Raw genomic sequence first — 27605 nt, forward strand, 5'->3', positions numbered from 1 at the left:
CTGCAATTACCCCTAGGGTTAATAGTGGAAGGAAAAAGAGGAAGCATTTATGTTTATCTATTACACAGAAAGTCAAGATGCTGGAAAAATTTGACAGCAGTGTAAGTGTGAAGCATCTGACAAAGGAATATGGTGCTGGAACAGCCACTACCTCCGACCTGAACAAACAGATAAAGTTCTATGCTGAAAGTAATGAACAGAAGTGATTGAAAAATAGAAAAACACTGCATAAAGTGAAAAATGAAGAATCGACGTACAGGTTTCCCCCGCCGTCCGAAGGTAGAGCGTTCCTATGAAACGTTTTGTAAGCTGGAATGTCGTAAAGCGAAGAAGCAATTACCATTTATTTATATGAGAAAATTTTGTGAGCGTTCGCAGACCCAAAAATAAACCTACCAAATCATGCCAAATAACACATAAAACCTAAAATAACAGTAACATATAGTAAAAGCAGTAATGATATGATAAATACACAACCTGTATAAAGTAGAAATACTTTTCCACAATCATTGCCGGCACTGTTCTCTGAAGTGAAAATCTCACGCAAGCGCTCTCGGCAAGAACACTCTCTCCAGTAACCTTTAAGCTATGAAGCTGCCAAATCATACCAAATAACATGTAAAAATACACAGCCGATATAAAGTAGAAATAATGTATGTACAGTGTAGTATCACTTACTGGAATCGGGAAGACAGCGCCGAGCACACTGATGATGGTGTGTTAGGCTGAGACGTCGCAGGCTGGGGTGGTGCAGTGGCCCCCACCCTTCAGGCCACCGACCGGTACATTGCAGCGAAGAATGCAGCGGTAACCGGGAGGCACACAGCACATCTTTAAGAAAAAAGCCGAAATAAACATACTAATTAATTAGGTGCCGCCTGACATGTAATTGTCGGCCCAGATCACTGCCAAATGCCGATTGCATCGCCTCTGATCTGGGCCGACATTTACGTGTCAGGCAGCACCTAATTAATTAGCTTGTTTATTTCGGCTTTTTTCTTAAAGATGTGCTGGGTGCGTCCCGGCTACCACTGCATTCTCTGCGAATCGGTATCTATCCGTGGCCCGGGTGTTGGGGTGGTGGGACACCGGGGTGTCATCTCATCGTCGTCTGTTTCCATTAGAGCAGGCGGCTCATCTTCTCCTATGACTGCCCACCTTGATATCAAAGGTCGAAGTTCATCGTCTGCTGTGGCTGATGATGATGATGTGGCTTGCTTGACTGCTGAGCCTCGCGCATTTTTCTATCATACAGTTCTTTGTAAGCACTCAAACCATCCTGCAAATATCCCCTAAACCTACGTACCCTTTCAAAATTAAAGTCGTACTTTATCATTGCAGCGAAAATCTCACGCAGTTGCTTCATGTTCATTTCGCTACTGCATTCATTTTCGATTGTTATCCTTTCCTCTTCCAATTGCATCAGCTCTTCATCTGTCAGTTCTTGGTCATGGGATGCCAAAACCTCTTCAACATCATCTTTGTCAGCTTCTACAAGCCAAACTCACGTTGTCCTTACTTCGTTCACCACAATCGAAACACTTAATTATGTCTAGTTTTATGCTAAGTGTAACACCCTTACAAGCTCTTTCAGGCTTTTCCAGTACAGTACCTCAGAACTCATCTTGCAAACGGCTGCTCACAGGCACGTGTTTAAACAATGCCGGCTAGAATGCCGTTCCGAATCCGGGGGAGAGCGGCTGCTCGGGGCACGTGTTTAAACAATGCCGGCTAGAATGCCGTTCCGAATCCGGGGGGGGAGAGCGGCTGCTCGGGGCGCGCGCGGCTTTGTATCGCGCGCTGATTTTTTTTCCTAACAGTGAAAACACCTTCTGTTAGTGAAAACAGGGTACTAATGTAGGTCTTCTGTAACAGTGAGGTTTCATAAAGCGAACGTTGGAAAAGCGGGGGACACCTGTATGTTGAAAGAGTGGATTCATTAACATCGAAGTGAACATATGCCACTTAATGGTATATTGATCATGAAACAAGCAAAGATCTAACTAGATGAACTGAAAATTGAAGGTAATTGTGAATATTCAGCAGGCTGGTTCCAGAAATTTAAGATAAGGTGCAGCATTAAATTTTTAAAGATCCGTGTGGTGATAAAGCACCTGCTGATCATGAAGCAGCAGAGAAATTGAAGGGCCAGAGCACCGTGCATTCATAACAGAACAAGAAATCATGACAGTTTATAAAACCAAAGAAAAATTGCTACGACAAAAACCCTTGTTAATGAGGCAGACAACGCTGGAAGAAACCTTTAAAAATGTCATCCTGCACAGTGCCTCCTCATCCCGAGAGCATCCACTTCCAGGTCTCTTAGCTGCTTCTGATATTAACAGTGATGTACCTTCCCCCTCTGCTTCCTCAGACCTGATGTAGTTATAGTGTTCAGTGCTGCATCTATCTTCTTTCGTAAGTGAAGATCATCATGTTTTTTGTAATTATAAAACATATTATTTTTGCATGAAATCTGAATTTCTTCTCCTCCTGAAATCCCATGTTTGAATGTGACATGACCAGTGTCATTATTATGTTAAAAATCAAATGTTGACTTTTTCACAGTTTTCATTACATTTAGCTGTAATTAAATATGATCGCAAACAACAGGAATTTTGCAGATGCTGGAAATTCAAGCAACACACATCAAAGTTGCTGGTGCTGCGTTAAATATAATCTTTTGTTTTTATACCTTGCATAAACCGAAGAAAAGTAAAATATGAATACAGTGTTCTGTAATATTTTAGTCAAAACTGGCATCGAAGGTGCAAACTGAAAGCCTGCTATTGCTTATTGTTGTTTGACAGCTGATTCAGATATTCTCCTGATGCTGCTGGCTGTTTTTGTTACCCTGTACGCATTATACTTACATTATATTCATAGTACGTAATAAGTTTTTATAATAAGTACATACAGTATGTGGAGGAACAAGTGTAAGACAAAAGATTGCGTACTGGTAGCACATAATTTCAAAATCAGGAAAGGTGGCAATGCCAAACAGCCACAGACTGTTTACTTGGGCAGCCAACTTTTCTGATGGTTCAGTGTATATATTATGGTTTCATGTACAAAATTATTAAAAATTATGACATAAAACTACCTACAGTGTATATGTATAAGATGTGTGCGTAATGTAAATTGATTTTGTGTTTAGATTTGGGACCCATTCCCAAGCGATCTCATTACATTGATGCAAATATTCCAAAATCCAAAAATATCCAAAATCCAAAACACTTCCGGCTCCAAGTGTTTCATACAGGGTGTGCTCAATCTGCATATATTTTAATAATTTTATGATGAATATTGAATAAACAGAAATTTATTATGTTAAAGCATGCAATTTAAAACATGTTGAACCACTGTTTATAAAGCTGTTTACATTGTAAATACATGCTGGTATTTATGTATTTATGCACATTTTATTCCATATCTGTATCTTAACCTCTAACTTTACTTTTTTATTGTTGAATGTGTTTTTCTGTTGCATGTCATGCCACCATAGCGCAGTGAATTCCTAGTGTAAATGTAGCTCAGTGGCTACAATGGACAAGATGGAGCCAGTGATCATTGGCAGCTTTCTGTGACCTGCAGAAAATTGTTCCAAAATTCCTCTTAACTTTCATTGATCCTATTACAGTTACTATTTTATAGATTTACAGAGTATACCCACAAGAAAATGGATCTCTGGATTGTATATGGTGCCACGTATATAACCATATAACAATATAACAATTACAGCACGGAAACAGGCCATCTCGACCCTTCTAGTCCATGCTGAACTCTTACTCTCACCTAGTCCCACCGACTTGCACTCAGCCCATAACCCTCCATTCCTTTCCTGTCCATATATCTATCCAAATTAACTTTAGACGACAACATCGAACCTGCCTCAACCACTTCTGCTGGAAGCTCGTTCCACACAGCTACCACTCTCTGAGTAAAGAAGTTCCCCCTCATGTTACCCCTAAACTTTTTCCCTTTAACTCTCAACTCATGCCCTCTTGTTTGAATCTCCCCCATTCTCAATGGAAAAAGCCTATCCACGTCAACTCTATCAATCCCCGTCATAATTTTAAACATCTCTATCAAGTCCCCCCTCAACCTTCTACGCTCCAAAGAATAAAGACCTAACTTGTTCAACCTTTCTCTGTAACTAAGGAGATGAAACCCAGGCAACATTTTAGTACTAAATCTCCTCTGTATATACGTTGATAATAAAGTTTACTTTGAACTTGAACGTTATTAGGTACACTCGTACACCTCATTAATGAAAATATCTAATCAGCCAATCATGTGGCCGGTACTGAATACGTAAAAGCATGCAAGCATGGTGAACAGGTTTAGTTGTTATTCAGATCAAACATCAGAATGGGGAAGAAATGTGATTTAAGTGGCTTTGACTGTGGAATGATTGTTGGAGCCAGACGGGGTGGTTTGGGTATCTCAGATTTCCTGAGATTTACAGGCAAATAGTCTCTGAAGTTTACAGAGAATGGTGTTTTTTAAAAAAAAAGACATACATTGACCGGCAGTTCTGTGGGCAAAAATGTCTTGTTAAAGTGAGAGATCAGAGGGGAATGGACAGACTGGTTCAAGCTGACAGGAACGTAACAGTAACTCGAATAAGAACATGTTACAGCAGAGGTGTGCAGAAGAGCTTCTCGAAATGCACAACACATTGAACGGTGAAGTGAGTGGCCTACAGCAGTAGACGACCCTGAACATATTCTCAGTGGCCACTTTATTAGGTACAGGACGTACTTGTATGGTGAATTGTGTATAACAACTCAATGCCATGTACAAAAGGATGAAGATCATCTGGGGCGAGGTTTAGTATCCACAAGCAGGAGATGGCAAGGTTGCACTAAATTTTAGCATAGGCTCAGAGCTCCACTCATCAACTATAGATATGTGATGAGAAGGGAGGAATCTTTGATAATAAGTGTACTTTGAACTTTGAACTTCAGGCAGGGCAATAAAATGAAGAAAGGATAGCATGGTAAGCGGATGTTTTAGTGTGTCGCTAATACTCTGTTGTGCTCACTGCTGCAAATACCTTTTCATGCTTCAGGAATACAGTACTGGCTCTTTGCCACTGTTGTCTGCTGCTTCTTGGTATTTTCAGTAAAATTGATTATAAAACCAACAAGAGAATTTTGAAAACATCACAGTGTTTGGCTGGAAACAACTTCTCAAAGACTCTCTGTAGTCTTGGGCGACTGTGCTTTATGCTCCTATTTGAAAGTCTTGAGCATACTAACTATTATCATGAACATTACAAGTTGTATTCTGTTCATACAGACTGCATTGGAGAGGAAGGTGTCATTTTAGCATAGTCATAGTCATACTCTATTGATCCCAGGGGAACAGGACAGTGCTCTAATCTGGAAAGAATTAATACAGGATCAAAATTCCCCTACCCCACACTACACTGACAGTAAACAGATAAAAAAGTTCTTAAAGGGTCAATTACAATACTGGGGGAATAGAAGTAGACCTGATATATCAAACTCACAAAATCCCTTTTTAACTTTCTGTTTATTCAAAGTGTTGAGAAAGGTAATTTTTTTCTGTCATTAAAAACTAATAACTGGAGATGAATTTTTTCCTGATGTGGTGTCACTAAAGGAGTAAATGAAAATGCAACAGTTTAAGATGATATAATTAAGTGTTTTTTAAAATAATTCTTGTGTTAAAAATACCATCTGAGCATATCGACGAGGGGTGATTGATAAGTTCGTGGCCTAAGGTAGAAGGAGTCAATTTTAGAAAACCTAGCACATTTATTTTTAAACATAGTCCCCTCCTACATTTACACACTTAGTCCAGCAGTCGTGGAGCGTATGGATCTTGAACCTTCAGAAAGTGTCCACAGCAGGGGTGATTGATAAGTTTGTGGCCTACGGTAGAAGGACATGAGTTATACAGCTCTCGTTACATGCACATGCAGTTCAACTCTTTGAATGATTATGCAGAAAGTTTGAAGTTAATAACTCACCACCTCCTACCTTAGGCCACAAACTTATCAATCACCCCTGCTGTGGACACTTTCTGGGGGTCCAAGATCCGTGTGCTCCATAACCGTTGGATTAAGTGTGTAAATGTAGGAGGGGACTATGTTGAAAAATAAATGTGCTAGGTTTTCTAAAATTGACTCCCTCTACCTTAGACCACAAACTTATCAATCACCCCTCGTATGATTCTACTTAGCGTGAGTTCTGTATTGTCATTTGGATGCTTGCTGCGACTCTCGGGAGGAAGGATGAGGGGACACAGTATTTTCTGTTGCCAGGAGAAAAGACTGAAAAACCAGTGAACTTCTTAATGTACAGCTTGTGTGGATAAAATCTCTCGAGAAAGAATTCCAGCCTAGTCAATAAAGCAAAAGTGAAGTTACAAGACCCACAACCTAATGAATCAATAAAAACTTCAGGCAGTGGGATTCCAGGGAGGAACTTCAACAGCTTTTAATCAATTTTATTATGCTGTCATTCAGAAAGGATGTTCATAGGATCACAAGGCAGAGATCCAATATGGCTCCCTTGTTCACAAAAGGAGAAAGGCAGAAAGCAGGTAACTATAGACCAGTCGGTTTAACGGTTACGATGGGTGAGATACCGGACTCCGCAATCAAAAGGAAAGATGAATATGATTAAACCTAGTTAGCTTATTTTTATGAAAGTTAAATCATGATTGACAAATTTGCTCAATTTCTTTGAGGATGTAACTAGGAGAGTTGATATGGAAGAACCTGTAGATGTAATGGATTTAGGTTTCCACAGTACCACACTAGATACTGGTACAAAATTTAAAGCCTTTGATAGCAGAGGAAGTGTGTTAAGTTTAATTAGCCAATGGCCATCTTATATAAGACAGAATTGGAATAAATGGAAAGGTTATTATTAGAGTACAGTACCCCAGGGATCAGTTCCTGCAATTGCTCACCATTTACTTTAATGACCTGGAAGAAGGAGCTATATGTGAAGTTTCCATATCTGCCAGTGATGCAAAAATGGGGCAAGTTGTGATAAGGATACAGTGACTCCGCAGTAGGATAGAGAAAACTTGAGTGAGTGGGCAACAAAACTGGCAAGTGCAGTTTAATGTCGGTAGTTCTTTCTGCATTCTCATCAACTTCCACCTCCCCCCCCCCCGACCCAGATGTGTCACCGATCTAAACATAAAGGGCAATTTCAGTGGTAAATGCACCTGCTTAATGGGGCTGGGATGTGTTGAACACTGTAATATTATGGATGTAAACATTATTAAGCATGATTTTGGTCCCTGGTAGAAATTGGGTGACCCAGGCTGTAATCATGCAGAAAGGTAGTTTCATATTAGTCTTTGCAAATAATATTCCCCTGCTGCTTGTTCTGATGCATGAGCCAATTAATAAGGTAAGATGTTGTGCTTTATATTGCACAAACTGGAGCTCCCAGGGATGAGAAATGGAAGAAAGCAAAGATTATTTGGCCATTCACTAAGATCACTTAGCTCAGCGACAGTTTCCAACACTAATACCATATTCCAGTATATTCAGTCACAGCCCTCTTTTTCCATAAGCTTATTATCACAATATACAGCTCAGCTTGGGAAAACATCATCTCGGCATAAATCTATCAACCCTTGTTGGACTTTAGTGTGTGTCACTGAGATAACCTCTCATCCTTCTGAAATGTAGAAAGTATGCCCAGAATGATTCCTTCTTCCCATGACATCCCTTTCCCCTCCCCATCATCTCCATGTATCACCAGATTGGTTCCTGGGAACATGCACTGTGTTCCTTCATTACAAGTTTATTCTTGGGTAGAGACTAGACCTGGGTGCAGCAATTCAGTTGCATTTTTCGTAATTGGAGCAAGATCATCTCCTCTCTTGCACTCAAAACTTTACACAGGAAAAGCTAATGTATTGTTTGCTTAATGAATGACTTGCTGTACTTGCATGTCAAATTGGATTTTAGTGTCTCAGGAGACCCAAGTCACTCTGACTATCCCTAATCAGTCTGTGCCTATTCAAAACCATGCAGTATTGTGCAAAATATATATATCAAGATTGCACAGTACTTAAGTAATTTTATGTATTGCACTGTACTGCTGCCTCAAAAAAAGTCTTGATATATGTTAGTGATGATTAAGTTGATTTCTTGTGTACTGAGAGCGGGAAGGGGGTAGGGAGAGGACAATCGTGGTTGGGAAAAGGGGAAGGGAGAGAGGAGGGAGAAGGAAGCATCAGAGAGATATTTTGTAATGATCAATAAACCAATTGTTTGGATTCAAACGACCTTGCCCAGTGTCCCAGGACTGGATGTGTCTGCACTCACACCTGGATTTCCTTCTCTGCCACCTGCCCCACACCTTCCCACGGCACTCCACTCTCGACTTTCTAAACATTTTTTGAGCCCACCAGCTACATAAACTTGGTCTCCGCTCCACGTTGACAAATACAGTAGAGTGGAAATGTTTCAGGAACCGTAGTTATATATATGTGTGCCGAAGATCTTTGCACAGTTCTGTATCTATCCAGTGCCTTAGAATAAATAGCAATAATTTACCCACTACAGATGTCAGGCACACTGGCCTATAATTTCCTGGCTTATTCATCGAGCCTTTCTTAAACAACGGAACAACATTAACTATCCTCCAGTCCATCGACACCTCACCCATGGTTAAGGACGTTTTAAATATATCTGTGGTTGGGCCCTGCAGTTTCTGCACTAGCCTCCCATAAGGTCCAAGAGATCACCTTGTCAAGCCCTGGGGATTTATCCACCGGAGTTTTCTTCAAGACAGCATACACCTCCTCCGTGACCTCACCGTTGCTTGACCCACTTCTATAGACTCAGTGTCCATCGCTTTCAGCTCCTTGAATAGATGAGCAGTCTGATGTTGCAGAGGATAATTTTGTCCCTTGCTATCCTTTTTGCTCTTAATACTGTATATCTGTTGAAGCCCTTAGGATTCAACTTCAGCTTGTTTGTTTGAGTAACCTTGTGCCTTCTTTCAGCCCTCCTGATTTTCTTAAGTGTTCTCTTGCATTTTTTATACTCCTCAAGTACCTCATTTGCTCCTTCCTACCTATAACCTGGTATGCACCTCCTTTTTCTTAACCAGGGCCTCAATTCTCTTGAAAACCAAGGTTTCGAAAATCTGTTATCCTTGCCTTTTATTCTTACAGGAACATACAAACTCTGTACTCTCAAAATTTCACTTTTTAAGGCTTCCCACTTATGAATACATCTTTGCCAGAAAACAACATGCCCCAATCTACACTTACCAGCTCCTTTCTGATGCCATCTAAATTGACCTTTCTGCAATTTATAATCTCAACCCAAAGATTAGGCCTATCCTTCTTCATAATTATCTTGAAATTAATGGCATTATGATCACTAGATGTGAAGTGTTTCTGTGCACAAACCTCTGTCACCTGCTCTGTCTCATTCCCTAATAGGAAATCTAGTATCGCACTCTCTCTAGTTCAGACGTCTACGTATTGATTAAGGAAATCTTTCATGAACACATTTGACAAACTCAGTTCCATCCTGCCCTTTTATAGTATGGGACTCCTAGTTAATATGTGGGAAGTTATAATCACCTACTATCACAATCTTATCTCTTGCATAAGTCTGTGATCTCTCTATAAACTTGTACAAACATGGACAGTTGGGTCGTCTATAATATAATCCCCTTAATATGGTCATCCCTCTCTTGATTCTCAGTTCCACCTTTCAAGCCTCAGTAGACAAGCTCCCCAGCCTGTCTTGTCCAAATACTGCTGTGACATTTTCTCAGACTAGTAATTCCACCCCTCCTCCTTTAATCCATCCCGTTCTGTCACGTCTAAAGCAATTGAACCCTGAACACTAAGCTACCAGTCCTGTCCCTACAGCAACCAAGTCTCACTAATGGCTACAATGTCATAATTCCACATGCTGATCCATGCCCTGAACTCATTCGCCATTCCTACAATACTCCTTGCATTAAAATATACGCAGCTCAGAACATTAGCCCCACCATGCTCAATCTTTCAGTTCCTGACTTTGTACGTACAATATGTTGGCTTAACAACAACTTTCCTCACAACAAATCCACCATCTGCACTGGCACTCTGGCTGCTATGTCCCTGCAACAACCCACCCATGCAGCATTAGCAAATCTTCCTGCAAGGAATTAGTCTCCTTCCAGTTCAAGTACAGACCTTCCCTTCTGTACAGATCCCACCTTCCCTGGAAAACAGAGCAGCGATCCAAAAATCTGAAGCACTCTCCTCTGCATTGACTCCTTAGCCACATGTTAAACTGTATGAACTTCCTATTTCTGGCCTCACCAGCATATGACGTGGGTAGCAATCCTGAGATGACAACCCTGGAGATCCTGTCCTTTAACTTAGCACCTAACTCCCTGAACTCACTTTGCAGGACCTTGTCACCCTTCCTACCCATGTCATTGGCACTGGTAAGGACCATGACCTTGGGCTGCTCACCCTTCCACTTAAGAGTGCTGAGGACTCGATCCGAGATGGCCCGCACCTTGGCACACAGGAGGCAACATACCATCTGGGAATTTTGTTCTTGTCCATAAAATCTCCTGTTTACTCCCCTAACCAATGAATCCCCTATCGTTACAACACATCTTTGCTCTCCCTTCCCTTCTGAGCCACAGAGCCAGACTCCGTGCCAGAGACCTGACTTTCCACTGCTAGGCCACCACCTCCCTCAACAGTATTCAAGGCGGTATACCTGTTGTTGGAGGGGAATGCCACAGGGGTACTCTGCACTGGCTGCCTATCCCCTTTTCCCCCTTCTGATGGTCACCCAGTTACCTGCGTCCTGCACTTTGAGTGTAACTAGCTCCCTGTTTGTCCTGTTGATCTACCTCTCAGCCTCCCGTCTGGCTCCAGCTCCAATTCCTTAACGTGGTCTGTGTAAGAAGTTGCAAATAGGTGCACTTCTTCAGTTCAATTTCATGACAAACCATTCAATGTAAAACCTAAGCCACAAGATTCGATTGTCAGGAATTCTGACTTCTCACATTTGATCATTGCCTTCAAAATTTGTGTCTCCATTTCTTTATTATTCATGATTAAATGTAACAAAAGTGTTTAAAAGCTCTGGGGTCCTTACCTCTTATTTCATTTCAAATCGCTTTTGCAAAGTCTAGCCGTAAATGTTAATTCTTGCAATAAAGGAGATGCAATGAAGGATATGAAGCACGCAGTAACAATATGTTGAACTTTAAAAGAGCACAATCCAGTTCAAGGTCAAGTTCCTGGGTGTCACCATCTCTGAAGATCTATCTTGGGCCTGGCATATTGATGCAGTTACAAAGAAGGCATGTCAGTGGCTATGATTCATTAGGAGTTTGAGGAGATGTGGTATGTCACCAAAGACAGTAGCAAATTTCTACAGGTGTACCATGGAGAGCATTCTAACTGGTCGCATGACTGTCTGGTTTGGAGGAGCCACTGCACAGGATCAGAAAATGCTGCAGAGAATGGCAGACCCAGCGGCTTCCATCCTGGACACTAGCCTCCCCAGGGTCAAGACCTAACCGATTTCCATGACTTATTTAATTATAAGCAGACGCACAGTGAATTCCAGTTAATTGGGCTATTGGTTAATAATCGCGGCAGCGGCTTATTTGTGAACTTTTAAAGAACAAAAATGAATCAAGAAAATAGCCCATATTCCATTGTTTATTTGGGCCAATACGCCATTTAACTGGGACAGGAGACTGTTGCCAAACATGTTCTAACTAGCTTCAGTCGATTGCAGGCCATGTGACTGCTAGTTACTACACTGTGGTGAGAACAAACAGTTTTTATATAGCGTTGGCTGCATGCGTTTGTGTTCAAAGAGCAGCGACTTGTGCCACTGATAGTTGATGAGAAGTAAGCAGTAAGACAATTCAGGACTGTTTTGCTCACTGCAGTTTCAAGCATTCAGATTTGGAAATGCCAGAAATGGCCGGGAGTGAAAATTAAACAATTTCACTGCTTCAGCAAGTTAGGAATTAGGAAGAATTTGAAGGTATCGACAACTATCTTGAATGTTATCACTGGTCCCCACTCAGATGTCACCTGTGGCTCCAAGTAGTTGCTTGCATGCAACAGCGTCCACACCCCAGTACACCACTTCGACAGGTGGGCTAAACCAGGTGAGGGTAGCTGGCTGGTCTCATACTACAGTCAGAAAGGGACATGCCTGTCCTACCATGCAAAATCAGCTCCGGCAGACACTGGGTGGAAGAGATCTACAGTGCAATCCAATGATCAGCAAGATGGTTCTGTGAAGAGCATGACGAGGCACAGAAGCCATGGCCATCCACTGCAGTCAGGGACAACCCCAGTTGCGATGTCTACTCGTCCCACTGAACTTCTGAGGTCAAGAGAATGGAACTGCCCAGTGCAACAGCTTTTTGACTTTAAAAACTCTCAAACACAGGTTTCCTGTCATCGTCGGTGTAATGTGTGGATCTATTTCTTTTAGAGCAATGGCTCCCCTCAACCTCAGATACATATTGATCTGTTGTCTGCGCACGTGCATTTCTCCCCCCCCTTCCCCCCCTCCCCCCCTCTCCCCCCCAATGTGAATACACCAGTTAAACCCATCTCCCACGTGCGTGCTTTTATTTAATTGTGGTTGTGCGCAAACACAACCGTCAGATATGAAGGACAACCACCAGTAGAATTGATAGCTAATTTGTTCTGTAGTTCATTTAAGTACGTAATTTGTTTCTCAGTTAAACAGTAGTTTGGCTTTTTTAATACCTTTTAAATTATTTCCATGAAACTTTGGCTAATTAGTGCAGCTGCTTAACTGGTCCAAAATTTACTGGTGCTGATATGTCCCAATTAACTGAAATCCACTTTATCTATATGTCTAACTCTTAGTTTGTTGTTATATATTGCACTGCACTGCTGTTGCAAAACAAATTTCACGACATGTGTCGGTGATACTGAACTGCTGCTCATCCTGATTCTGATTCAGTTCTTTTCACCACCCACACAGGAGCTGATCCTCAAACTCAAATTAAAAAGGAGACACTGTATGGCGAAAGACAGCAAGCACCCCTGTAACAGTACGTTGAAGTTTTAAAAAAGCACAGCCCTTTTCACCACCCACACGTGTACTGACCCTCACACTCAGACCAGAAACAATAATTAATACTCCAAAACAAATGATTCAGATCTGACTGCTCCTCATCTGGCAATTACTGCTGGTATAGTTTCTTCACGTGTAAGGTTTGCAAGATTTATGTTCATCCTGAGAAGATTTTTGCAGCATTTCTCCCCCTCAAGTCTATCTGGCAGTCAGATTGGTTGTGTCAGAATCTGCCGATGTATGTTTCATAGCGTCACTGGATGAGTGGGCAGAGCTCTGTAAAAAGCTCGGAACTCTTCTCTGTGCTGTGTTGTTGGTTTTTAAAATGAGCTGTTGTGTAAAATTAGATTTAATTACCATCGTAAGCACAAACATTCTGCTGTGTTCTCTAACAGTGGCATTTCACTGGTCTAATCACGAGTATCAAATTCTCTAGATATTTTCATCTTTCCCAGCTCGTAACATCAACTAACCAAAGCCAAGATTCTCAACGTCTCCTTCTCCTCTCGTTAAGTTTAGTTTTAGTAATGCAGATTTGAGTTGTAAAGCACAGGAAGCCATCGTGGAGGTAAAACATAGGCCAACCTCTTTAACACATTCATCTCACGGGATGTCAGGGTTGTTGGTAAGACCAGCACTTATCGCCTATTCTTACCTGCCCTTGGAGGTGGAGGGCGTCTCTTGGATCATTGCTGTCTGAGTGGGGAAGGCGGTATAAGGGATCCTGGGATCTTTCCCAACGTGTCACAAGTACGACCCCAGGGGGTAGGGGGGGTCACATGAGTGGCAACAGGCCTACTGGCTTTAAGGAGTGCAATAAAACAGTACTGACTATGAATATAAGAATGAAAGAGCTTGCACGGTTCATTCTTGTAACTTTTTTTTATTAGGAATGAAGTTTATTTTGAGATATATATAAATAATACAATATAAAATTTGTCACAATGAATCACTGGGGATATTTCCAACATGGCTTAAGCTGTGACTTGAAGGGAGATCTGTGGGTGTTGGCTTTTTCATGCATCTCCCCTTGTCCTTCTCAGTAACGAGGCATCTAATGCGTGGTTATTTGAGTTACTGTTACCTTCCTGTCAGTGTGAACCAGTCTGGCCTTTCTCCTCTGACCTCTCTCATTAACAAGGCATTTTCACCCACAGAACTGCTGCTCACTGGATCCTTTTTGTTTTTCACACTGTTCTCTGTAAACTCTAGAGACTGTTGTGCATGAAAATCCCGGGAGATTGTATGTAGCCCGCAGAACGTAGCCGTGGTTCACCGGCGCCAACTTCCTAGGTCAGCAGTTTCCGAGATAATCAAACCACCCCCTCAGGCACCAACAATTATTCCACGGCTAAAAGTCACTTAGATCACCTAGAACCTCTTGACCATGCCTGCATGCTTTTATGCATTGAGTTGCTGATTAGATATTTGCATTAACAAGCAGGTGCACCTAATAAAGTGGCCACTGAGTGTAGGTTTACAGAATTCAAGCTGTAGGTTCCTTGGTTAGTGACACTGGAATTACTCCCGGATAAATTCACCACAACAAACTCAAAGGCTTAGTAGGAGTGGGTGGCATTGTAGCAAGCATGCTGTAAAGGAACACTTACTGCTGATTGAGTAGGAGTATGTTGTCTGCTCTCCCTGGTCACCTCACTCTAGCTAGAGATTCCACTACACCACATGCTCCCCCAAGAAACCACAAGGCTGAATCTATAGAAATATTCACTGTACAGCAGTAACCTGAGACCTCTTGTATCAGGGAGAATATTGAGTAACAATATTCCTTTGACACATCGCTATGCATACTAACATTTCTTTCAAATGCCATTGATTTCACCTTCTAACTGTTGTGTAGGGGCTGCTCTGGAGTATAACTATGTGCTGTAACAACCACCTTGCAGCTGGTGGGAGCGGGGCCGAGGATGATGCCCACAAAGGATGTTTGCTTAACAATGTAAAGCAACTTCAACCTATCAACACCGACTGACTGTCAGGTTATCAAACATTGCAGTTATTTAAGAGATACTTAGATAGGCATATGGATGATAGACAAGTAGAGGGCATACGTAGGAAGGAAGGGTTAGACTGGTCTTAGAGCAGGTTAAGTGGCCGGGAGAACATCATGGGCCATATGACCTGTCCTGTGCCATAATGTTATATGTTCTATACTGCTGTAGACAATGGGAGAAGAACTAGGCCATTCATTGAGTCTGCTGCACTATTTAATCAATATCCTTCTCAACCCTATTCTCCGGCCTTCTCCTTGTAACCATTGATGCCCTTACCAATTAAGAATCTATCAACCTCCGCTTTAAATATACCCAATGACTTGACCTCCCCAGCCGCCTGTGGCAATGAATTCCACAGATTCACCACCTGCAAAATAAATTTCTCCTTATCTCTGTTCTAAAGGGAGTCTTGGTATACTGAGGCTGTGCTCTAGACTCCCCCACAATAGGAAACTTTCTTTGCATGTCCTTTCTGTCTAGGTTTTTCAATATTTGGTAGGTTTCAATAAAATCTTCCCCCACCCTCATTCTTCTAAACTCCAGACAAGTACTGGCCCAGACACGTCAAATGCTCCTCACATGTTAAGCTTTTCATTCCCAGGACCATTCTTGTGAATCTTGCTGGCATTGGACTCCCTCTCCAAAGCCAGCACACTCTGGGTTGGACAGTAGTGTGGCGGTTAGCATAACGCACTGCAGCACCAGCGACCCAGGTGCGATTCTCACCACTGTTAGTAAGGAGTTTGTATGTGCTCCCTGTGACCGTGCGGGTTTCTTCCTACACTCCAGTCATCTGGGTTAGTAGGTTCATTGGTCACATGGGTGTAATTGGGCAGCACAGGCTCGTTGGGGTGCAAGAGCCTCGACCGTGCTCCAGCTCTAAATAAATAAGGGGCCCAAAATTGCTCACCAAGTGCTGTATGACCAATGCCTTATAAAACCTCAGCATTGCCTCCTTGATTTTATACTCTAGACCTCTCATAATAAATTATACAAACCCGATGTTAGAGATGCAATTTTCACAGTGTAAATATATAGCTCTTCGCAGGTTGTCAGTGCTGTTATTTAATGCTGTTTGACTCTCTTAAATAGCAAAGATGGAACAGCTAGTTTTGTTGATTGGGTGTGCTATTAGCATTTAAATCCCTACAAAATGAAAATGTATCTAACTTGAACTTATTTGGATCTATTTTCATTTGTGTACATTTGTTCAGCTTTAACTCGTTCGTTTCCAAGATTGGAGAATTTCATTTGCTAGAACATGACCAATTTTCCCATTTACATTCAATGTTAAATCAAGAGCTTTAACATGCAGATTGAAACCCTGGATTGGGAAGTGGTAGAGGTGAATATAATTACAATGTCTGACAGACATTGGGAACGTTACCTGGAGAGGAAATTTTTAAAGTGGTATGAGCCAACTGCCAGCAAACAGGACTCGCCCAGACGGTTGACTTGGTTGGTAGGGAGGGGTTTGACTGAAGAGCCTTATAATTATTGTGGTTCGATGGGTTCTTAACTTCGTGAAGCCTATTTCAGAATGCAGACTGATAGAGGAGTTTGAACAAGGTACAAAAGTCTGAGGTACATAATGGGATAGCTAGGGTGCCTAAGGGTTTTACACAGTATTGTATTTGTCAGTTTAAGTCAATCTGGTAGGAGCAAAGGATGCTGGGAATGGCAAGGGTGGTGCATGGTGGGAGGGGTGTGGGGCAGGTGGCAGAGAAAGAGTGCTGGGTGAAGGGGGAGGGTGGTACAGGTGCAGACACACCCAGCCCTGTGACGCCAGGCAAGGTAATTTGATTGCAAACAATTGGTTTATTGATCATTACTGAACGTCTCTCTGGTGTTTCCCTTTTCCCTTCCCCTTTTCCCAACCACGATTCCCTTCCCACTCTCAGTCCATAATATAGACCCATACCAGAATCCGGTTTATCATCACTCACATACGTGGTGTTTTGTTTTGAGGCAGCAGTACAGTGCAATACATAAAATTACTACATAACTCTGGAAATGTCTGAGGCACCCTAGCCCTATATATATAATCCTAAGACTTTTGCACAGTACTGTAGTAATTTTATTCAAGGGCTCTTAATGCACTGGAGCATACAAAAAATTTGCAGTGTTGTGATCAATTCATCACAAAATACAACCCTTAAGGAGTGATGGTCTTAAAGTAACAAACATTTGCCAACAACCAATTTAATGCGCCAAATGTGAGATGGGAAAATCTTGGTTCTGGTAACCTTCCATTCCTCTGTTGTAAGTTTAAATGTCACCTGTGTGTTGATTGCCACCCAGCAAGAAGCAGGCAAAGGCATCCATCTTGTCCAGAGAGATCAAAATCCAAATATAGTTTCTGCTTGATGTAAGGGTTTAGTGGAACCTCATCTGTTACAATAATAGTATGCGTAAGGTTTTGCCCCTGTAATCTTGGCCATATGGTTTGTCTGCAGGCCAGAATTGCTGTGTTTATGCCTGTGGCAGATAGAAATATGTAATAAATGTAGGGCTGAACATTGAATTACTGGTGAAGTTGCTGTAAACATTAATTTCAAATTGAACTGTGCGGTGACATTCTATACGTCTGCTCTATTCACTTTATGTTCTACAGGCTTGGGGGCCTTTGGTGCTGCTGTCGCTCTTCTTTTCTGCAAGTGAACGGTCGCGGATTGTTATTGCGGCTGTTTATTTTTCCGCGGGTGAGGGAGTTGCGGCCTGTTATTTTTGCTGTCGTTTTTTCTGTGGGGGAGGGGAATTTTGGGGTTTGCGAGTTTTCTTTCTTTTTTTCTGCTGGGGGTGGAGTGGGGGAGTTGATGTCTATTCTTTCATCAACACCCATGGTCCTTCTGTATTTCATGGCTATCTGGAGAAGACAAGTATCAGAGTTGTATTGAATGAGTATACTTTGACAATAAAATGAATCTTTGAACCATTGTTTGTAAAACTGAGAATGTTTCAAAATGGCAGTTGCAAAACTCATTTCAATGTTTGCAAGTTAAATATGGAAGCAATTCTTGTTACTATTTGCACATTTTGCTGCCCAACACACAGAGCCAACACTGGCCACTGAAGAGCAGGTAACTAGATCTAAAACCTGATGACCGTCTGTGCGTAAGTATCCATTTTTAAAAAATCTACTTTGTAATGGTCTGCATTTAAGCAACCGCATTCTGTCAAACATTCCCAGTGATCTTTGGAAGGCTGGTCGTAGTTGGAGGGATCTACATGTAGATCGGGGATGAGTTGGAGATCTGGATGGATGGGAAATAAGGTTTCTGTAATAAAATATTTGTACAGCAAAATCTGTGTAAGTGGAATGAATGAAATATTCCTTCACTGGATCGAGGCATCAGACTGCAAGACCACGCAGAGGGTGATAAAAACTGCCGAGAGCTTTAGCGGGTCTCCCTCTCCCCCTACTTGTGACATTTTCCTGGAGTGTTGCATGAGGAGAAACTGAAGCTTTGTTGAGGATCCCTGCCCCCCATCCCACAATCTCTTAGACCCACTGCCGTCAGGAAGGAGGTACAGGAGCGTGGGGACTAGGGCAGCCAGAGCGCGTAACAGTTTCTTCCCTCAGGCGGTGAGACTAATGAACACCCTGCCACCACCAAGTCTTGTCACTAGGACAACGAGCTGTTTACTGTACTGTTTCCTGTTTATCTCCGCTGAGCAGTTCAAATGCATTTTGAATTATGTTTTATTAACTTATTTTTAGTAATGTTTAGTTTTAAATACTGTGTGTGATATATGTATCATTGGCGCACCGTGGTCTGGAGGAACGCTGTTTCCTTTGGTTGTGTATGTGTCCAGCCAGATGACAATAAACTTGAACTTAATATCCTGTCAATTCTCACACTATTAGGAGGTTTACCAGTCAGTGGTACCCTTAAGCGCCCGTATAAACTAGTAAATTTACTTTATAGCATAAACTACACAGACCACAGTGGAATTGGAAGGCAGTTAACATTTACAAATCGTGGTTCCCACAGAAGGATTGCAGTGCTGTGTACCTTTTCAGCTCCTTTTATAACAGTTTGCTCATGTTCTTTTTCAGTTTCATCTTGGCCTGCTGATGCTACAATGATGAGAAAATAGCAACTATCTGGCATTGACTTTAAGTTATCAAATTCATCCCAGCTCTGATGTTGTTGGGGCTTTATCTTTCTGCCTTTGTGCTGTAAGGTACCGTGAGAATTGGCAATAGAAGCAGCAGGAAATGCCAAACGCACAATTAACTTCAGCTGGGAGTGTGTGGGGTGATAACAATGTCCCGGGCAGGGTGAGGATGATTGGGTAGTACCCCTGTCATTCAGGATTGTTGGCCATATTGTGGTATTTATGTACTAATTTCTAAAATGCATTGCCTGGGAATGTGGTGGTGGCAGATACTCCCACATTCAAGAAATATTTAGATGTGCACTTGAAATGCTAAGGCTTCAGGCCAAGTGATCGGAAAATGGATTAGTACAACAGGGAATCTGACCGGCGCAGACTGGGGACCTGTTTTACACTGCAACACACACTAGGTGCTGGAGGAACTCAGCAGGTCGGGCAGCATCTATGGAAAAGAATAAACAATTGACTGTTCACTTCTTTCCATAGATGCTACCTGACTTGCTGAGTTCCTCCAGCATTTTGTGTGTGGCTTTGGATTTCCAGCATCTGCAGATTTTCTCATGTTTGTTGACCTGAGTATAATGTTCTATGTAACTATTCTTAATTTTCTGAAGAGCTTTCCTCCCCCTCCCCTTCTCTTGATACAGACTATTTAAATTTAAGTGGTGCATACCCAGCTTCCAAAATAATGCTGACAGCAAACACCCTTTGTTGTATCTGCATGTCTTTGAATTGGCAAGTAAGCTTGTGAATAATGGAGCTGGCATGTAAATAATGGAACTAGACTGCTTTCATTCACTGCATTCTAATGTCTAAACCTTTTGGAACCTTTATTAAGCATGCAGCATTTCAAAGGTATTTGTAAAACCACAGTTTTATCTCTTGTATGATATGACTCTTTTCCATAGCATAGCTCTTCAAATAGCTCTTCGGTCTGACTGTCTTTTGTTCCATTTCTAATTGAGATGTTAAAGGATATAATGATGAGCACCCACACACATTGAAGGAGCATTTGTCATTGCGGTAGGAATGAGTCAGTTTAGATTATATATTTTACAGTGGCCACACCCTGAGCTCCTTAGAAAAGCATCCATCAGCGGAACATTTAAGTTGCGGACGACCTGATTCCTTTGTGGTGTTTGCTTTAAGCACACTGACGTTCAGATTTTCAGTTTTTGTTTTAGATGGAGGAAGGAGAATTTGTTCCAGGGACTGGATTTGTGGGTGGGGTGGTGAGAGAGCTTGTGCGGTTTGCATCTTGACTTGTGTGTTGAATACATTTTTAAATGTTAACAAAAGGGGCAATTGTTCATTACTGTGAGGGAGGAGTTGCTGTTCGTCATTTGATTTACTTGTGCTCTGAACTGCAGGCTTCAGATCAACCAGGTGTGGTCTTTGAGAGCAGTAAGAGACGTTGCAGTTTCTCATACTGGGGAATAGCAGACTTTTATTTTTAAATCTGTAGACAAAAGCAATATCCATTTTACACTTACTATGTTTTGATTGGAATTCTTGGATTGTCTGACTAAAGCATTATTTCAGACCATTTACTGATATTTATATCGAGTAGTACTAAACTGTGGATGGTTGTGCAATAAATGTGAGTTTACACCTGTCTGTGATTTGCAACTTCATGTTGTTATCATTCTGCCAGACTTTTCTACAGTTAAGTCCCGCCAGGTCCATCTCAATGGCCAAGCAGGGCCACTGGACTAATTCGGAGAGCCTGGAAAAGAGGAAACTTAGCTGGCGTGACATCTGGGAGATGGAGGGATCTCGGCTAAGTTTTGTCATCAGAGCCACTTATGACCTCCTACCCACACCCCAGGACCTGAACCAGTGGTGGGGAGAAGACCCCGCTTGCTCTCTTTGTTAAGCACCTTCATCACTAAGGCACGTTTTAACAGGATTCACCACGAGCCTCACCCAGGGGCGGTACACTTGGCAGCATAACCAAGTTCTCAGACAGCTGGCATCAATCTTGGAACAAAGGCGAATCACCACAAATGCTCTCCCACAAACATCGGCAGGAAATGTGCACATTACATGATTTGTACCAGCAGGCCAACCTCCAGAGCACCATATAACATCAAAAGATGTAAGCTCGGGATTGGAAAATGGATGGGTACTTGGGAAAAAAAAACTTGTATTTCCCCAGACATTGCGGCTACAACGCTCCAGCCAGACATGGTGCTGTGGTCCACAACAGCCAAGCTGGCATACGTTGTGGAATTGACAGTACCATGGGGAGATGGTGTTGAAGAAGCTTATGAGGGGAAAAAGACCAAGTACTCTGAACTGGCAACTGAAACTGCCCAGAATGGCTGGCAGACCAAGAGTTTCCCTGTAGAAGTGGGATGCAGGGGATTCGTTGCTACATCTACGACCAGTCTATTGAAGAAGATGGGGGTGAGGGGTCACTCCCTCCACCAAGCAATCAAGTCCTTGTCAAATGCAGCAGAAGAAAGCAGCAATTGGATTTGGATTAAAAGGAAAGACAACAACTGGGCTGCAAGATGAAGATAGGAGGGTATTGCACTGAGGGGGGTGTATCTGGGATGCCAGGTAGCACCGTTGAGCCCTCTGGAGACTTCGTGGGCTTATCAATGAAACGTCAAAGAAGGAGGGTGCCCACCTGATGACCCCGATGACGTACCTACCCTCCCTCCTTGTCACCACTCCAAGCCCACTGCCGACATCGAGAGTGCCAACTTACCATGGGGATTGAAACATCAAGTCCTAGTAGCTCTACCTCAACACAGCTCTTGTGTAAGAGTAGGGCACTCTTATAACATTACTATATTGAGAAGGTTTCAGTTCTCTATTTAGCTAAAGTACTGTGTATTTTAACTTGCAAAAAACAGAATTACATAATTACAAATTATTGCTCATGTGGCAGTTATCAAAACTTTATTCCTTATTTTAATATTTTGTATTCGTCTATAGATTATGTAAAAAATCTCTTCAAACATTAAAACAACAGAGGGTTAAACGTTTCAAAAATGAAACGTGGGTTATAAGTTACAGTATTTTTGGATTCAGCAAGCAGTTATGTTTGAACTGAAAAGCAGACTCCCAAAATCTGGAAGAAAATTCTGTTCCTGATTTGTTTTCCAAGTTGATAGTGGTTTAATATATTACCCGCCAAGTGGTCCAATGTCCTGGTGAGTTGTTATATTTAGTAGGGAACACTTGTGACATAATTGTAACGACTAGCAGGACAAGAAATATGACTGTTAAATACTCAGAGCCAATCCTAGTTCAGTTATCAGCCAAGCTCTACTTTTAGAGTTCTGATCACGTAATTATGTTTAAAAAAGAAACAGGAACACAAAAGGTTACATTCTATGCATACCCAAAGGAGGCAAAAATGAGTTGATCTCTTTCATCGCCATTAGAAAAATTGATTAGTTCAAGTGTTAATTTCTATATTGGTAGGCAACCATTTGAAAGTCTGGAGTTTTGCCTTTTTTTTTGAGGAGCTGTATTGGACTGTGGACTGAAGAACTGACTGTCTAGATTAAGCAGACATATTACATGAGAAATATTTTAATTAATGGTTTTGCCAGATGTGCTTGGATCCAAATTTAATGTCTGTTCCTTCCACAAATATTTCCTTGTGATTTGTACAGTCTTGTATTTTCCATCATGCTGCACCACACACAAAGTTTGTTTATCGTTATGTATGAAAGAAGAAATGTGAAAACTTAATCTGCTCTTTTTGGATTTTTCAGCTGAAGTTTGTATCTTGAAGCAACAAGATGTTGGTGCTCCTGGGATTTATTCTCATCTTTCACATAGCAACAGCAGCACTGCTGTTCATTGCCACGATAGATAATGTGAGTAAACGTTTTCTTTTGAGTCTTTAGTTCGGCAGGGGTGCATGGATTCAATGTACCAGGTGCTTAGTACATTGCAGATCAGAAAGGCAGTACTTGCCTTATCCTTTCCCTAACATTGGCAGAATGAGCAGTACTTCACGTGAAATGAATTTACAAACAGGAGAAAATCTGCAGATGCTGGAAATCCAAGCAACACACACAAAATGCTGGAGGTACTCAGCAGGCCAGGCAGCATCTATGGGGAAAAAAGAACAGTGGGCATTTCGGGCCGAGACCCTTCGGCAGGATGAACTTACAAGTGTTTGGGTTTATCTTCCAGACAGAGCAGTAATAACCTTCATTAAAAATCTCAATGCATGAAAAGCAAACAAACATCTCTAGGCCCTTCATAGAGGCTTGAAGAAAACAACTGAATGTTGTTTTCTTCAAGTCTCGAACGGCCAGATTTGGGGACAGCTTCTTTCCAACTGTGATAGACTGCTGAACGGATCCTGACCCGGATCTGGGCCGTACCCTCCAAATATCCGGACCTGCCTCTCGGTTTTTTTGCACTACCTTACCTTCCATTTTTCTATTTTCTATTTATGATTTATAATTTAAATTTTTAATATTTACTGACTTTTACTATTTTTAATATTTAATATTTGTAATCCAGGGAGCGGGAAGCACAGAATCAAATATCGCTGTGATGATTGTATGTTCTAGTATCAATTGTTTGGCGACAATAAATTATAAAGAATGTTAAACAAGAAAATGGTTATCAGGAAAGGTGATATGCAGTTTGGTTACATCTTCTCTGTGGATGATTATAACGATTTTAATGTGCCCATTCACCTTTTTAAAAACATTTAGGCCCTATCTGGAACAAATGAGACCCTGCAGATGCTGAAAATACAAACTGACACACACACACACACACACACACACACACACACACAGATGGAGGGACTCAGTGGTATCTATGGAGAGGAATAGATTCGACGTTTCGGGCCGAGTCCCTTCACCCCGTCCTGATGAAGGGTCTCGGCCCAAATCTGTTTGTTCACCTCCATAAATGCTACCTGACCTGTTGAGTGTTTGTGTGTGTTACTGAAGTACTTTTTAATTTCTGGATAAAGGTGCAACAAGTGGGTTATGGGATGAGGTGAGGTGTGGGATGATTAGGCTAGCATTACAATATAGCCAGTGAGTGCAATAACCTCCTTCACTGCTATTTAATTCTAGACTGACCAACAAAATAAATGCTCACTGTGAGGCTGCGAAGTCTAAGTAACTTGTAAAGAGAATACAGAAAGTTTTTGATGTCCCACTTTGAAGCTATAAGCATCATTTGAAAGGAAATGCATTTTATCCGTTACTTAATTTTTCAAAATTGTTTAATTTTCCATAGGCCTGGTGGCAAAATGACGTCAGCAGCACTGATATATGGCAAACGTGCTACAACAATGGTTCCACATGCCATAACGATAATATTATTGGTTATGGAGGTAAGTGTTTGCAAAATGACACACAGTGCCTGAATAGATTTAATCTGAATCTGTACGTGGCCTGTCGGCGGCGTCAACAGAGCTTTACTGAGAGGGATTTCTCTCAGGTCGGTGGCGGTTATTTAAAAAGGGAGCTTCAACTGCGTTTGTCCACTGTACGTGGCCTATCAGCGGCTATAACCGGAGCACCGATCGTGAGTTAGATAGTTAGTAGGGAAGGTTCAGGCATAAAAGGGAGACACTGCCCAGCGGAGCGCTTATCGAAGGAGTGGTCACTGACGGAGTGATCTCAGGCAGAGTAGTAGGGCTTTGGCTCATTTGAGCTTCGGCAATAATGAGTTGAGGCGAGGTAAGTTACCCGTGAGGAATAGAGACAGGAAGTATGTTTGTGAAGCCGGTGTTCTGTTCTGGGTGTCAGATGTGGGATGTCCAGGAGACTCCCAGCCTCCTGGACGGCCACATCTGCGCCAGGTGTGTCGAGCTGCAGCTCCTTAGGGACCGTGTTAAGGAACTGGAGATGCAGCTCAATGACCTTCGTCTGGTCAGGGAAAGTGAGGAGGTGAGAGAGAGGAGCTATAGGCAGGTAGTCACCCCAGGGCCTCGGGAGACAGATAAGTCGGTAACAGTCAGGAGAGGGAAGGGCAGGAGTCAGATACTAGAGAGTACCCCTGTGGCTGCCCCCCTTAACAATAAGTATACCTGTTTGAGAACCGTTGGGGGGGGGCGGCCTACCTGGGGGAAGCAACAGTGGCCGCACCTCTGGCACAGATTCTGGCCCTGTGATTCAGAAGGGCAGGGAAAGGAAGAAGGCAGCAGTGATAGGGGACTCTATAGTTAGGGGGTCAGACAGGCGATTCTGTGGATGCAGGAAAGAAACACGGATGGTAGTTTGCCTCTCAGGTGCCAGCATCTGGGATGTTTCTGATCATGTCCACGGTATCCTGAAGTGGACAGGTGAACAGCTAGAGGTCGTCGTACATATTGGGACCAATGACATAGGTAGGAAAAGGGAGGAGGTCCTGAAAACAGACTACAGGGAGTTAGGAAGGAAGTTGAGAAGCAGGACCTCAAAGATAGTAATCTTGGGATTAATGCCTGTGCCATGTGACAGTGAGTATAGGAATAAAGTGAGGTGGAGGATAAATGTGTGGCTGAGGGATTGGAGCAGGGGGCAGGGATTCAGATTTCTGGATCATTGGGACCTCTTTTGGGACAGGCATGACCTGTACAAAAAGAATGGGTTGCACATGAATCCAAGGGGGTCCAATATTCTGGCAGGGAGTTTTGCTATGCAATTGGGAGAGTTTAAACTAGAATTGCTGGGGGTTGGGAACCCAACTGAAGAGACTGAGGAAGAGGCGGTTGGCTCACAAATAGAGAAAGCTTGGAGACAGTGTGAGAGGGAGGATAGGCAGGTGATAGAAAAGGGATACGCTCAAACCGATGGTTTGAGATGTGTCTATTTTAATGCAAGAAGCATCATGAGCAAAGTGGATGAGGTTAGAGCATGGATCAGTACTTGGAGCTATGATGTTGTGGCCATTACAGAGACTTGGATGGCTCAGGGGCAGGAATGGTTACTTAGAGTGCCAGGCTTTAGATGTTTCAGAAAGGACAGGGAGGGACGCAAAAGAGGTGAGGGCATGACACTGCTGTTGAGAGATAGTGTCATAGCTGCAGAAAAGGAAGAAGTCATGGAGGGATTGTCTACTGAGTGTCTGTGGGTGGAAGTTAGAAACATAGAAACATAGAAACATAGAAAAATAGGTGCAGGAGTAGGCCATTCGGCCCTTCGAGCCTGCACCGCCATTTATTATGATCATGGCTGATCATCCAACTCAGAACCCAGCCTTCCCTCCATACCCCCTGACCCCTGTAGCCACAAGGGCCATATCTAACTTCCTTTTAAACATAGCTAATGAACTGGCCTCAACAGTTTGCTGTGGCAGAGAATTCCACAGATTCACCACTCTCTGTGTGAAGAAGTTTTTCCTAACCTCGGTCCTAAAAGGCTTCCCCTCTATCCTCAAACTGTGACCCCTCGTTCTAGACCTCCCCAACATCGGGAACAATCTTCCTGCATCTAGCCTGTCCAATCCCTTTAGGATCTTATACGTTTCAATCAGATCCCCCCTCAATCTTCTAAATTCCAACGAGTACAAGCCCAGTTCATCCAGTCTTTCTTCATATGAAAGACCTGCCATCCCAGGAATCAATCTGGTGAACCTTCTTTGTACTCCCTCTATGGCAAAGATGTCTTTCCTCAGATTAGGGGACCAAAACTGCACACAATACTCCAGGTGTGGTCTCACCAAGGCCTTGTACAACTGCAGTAGTACCTCCCTGCTCCTGTACTCGAATCCTCTCGCTATAAATGCCAGCATACCGTTCGCCTTTTTCACCGCCTGCTGTACCTGCATGCCCACTTTCAATGACTGGTGTATAATGACACCCAGGTCTCGTTGCACCTCCCCTTTTCCTAATCGGCCACCATTCAGATAATAATCTGTTTTCCTATTTTTGCCACCAAAGTGGATAACTTCACATTTATCCACATTAAATTGCATCTGCCATGAGTTTGCCCACTCACCCAACCTATCCAAGTCACCCTGCATCCTCTTAGCATCCTCCTCACTGCTAACACTGCCACCCAGCTTCGTGTCATCCGCAAACTTGGAGATGCTGCATTTAATTCCCTCATCCAAGTCATTAATATATATTGTAAACAACTGGGGTCCCAGCACTGAGCCTTGCGGTACCCCACTAGTCACCGCCTGCCATTCTGAAAAGGTCCCGTTTATTCCCACTCTTTGCTTCCTGTCTGCTAACCAATTCTCCACCCACACCAATACCTTACCCCCAATACCGTGTGCTTTAAGTTTGCACACTAATCTCCTATGTGGGACCTTGTCAAAAGCCTTTTGAAAATCCAAATATACCACATCCACTGGTTCTCCCCTATCCACTCTACTAGTTACATCCTCAAAAAATTCTATGAGATTCGTCAGACATGATTTTCCTTTCACAAATCCATGCT

The 27605-nt window shown here is 42.5% G+C and overlaps 1 protein-coding gene across 2 annotated transcripts in view; it reads left to right on the forward strand.

Moving 5' to 3' along the window:
* emp2 (epithelial membrane protein 2) overlaps window positions 1-27605 on the forward strand; it is a 57154-nt gene that overhangs the window by 18358 nt on the left and 11191 nt on the right. For both annotated transcript variants that reach the window (XM_063059214.1, XM_063059215.1), the window contains exons 2-3: window positions 22974-23078; window positions 24472-24568. In XM_063059214.1, coding sequence (XP_062915284.1) covers window positions 23001-23078; window positions 24472-24568 — 175 coding nt within the window. In that variant the 5' untranslated portion in view covers window positions 22974-23000. The remainder of the gene's footprint in view (window positions 1-22973; window positions 23079-24471; window positions 24569-27605) is intronic.

Source organism: Mobula hypostoma, chromosome 9, assembly GCF_963921235.1.
Source record: "Mobula hypostoma chromosome 9, sMobHyp1.1, whole genome shotgun sequence".
NCBI classification, from domain to species: Eukaryota; Metazoa; Chordata; class Chondrichthyes; order Myliobatiformes; family Myliobatidae; genus Mobula; species Mobula hypostoma.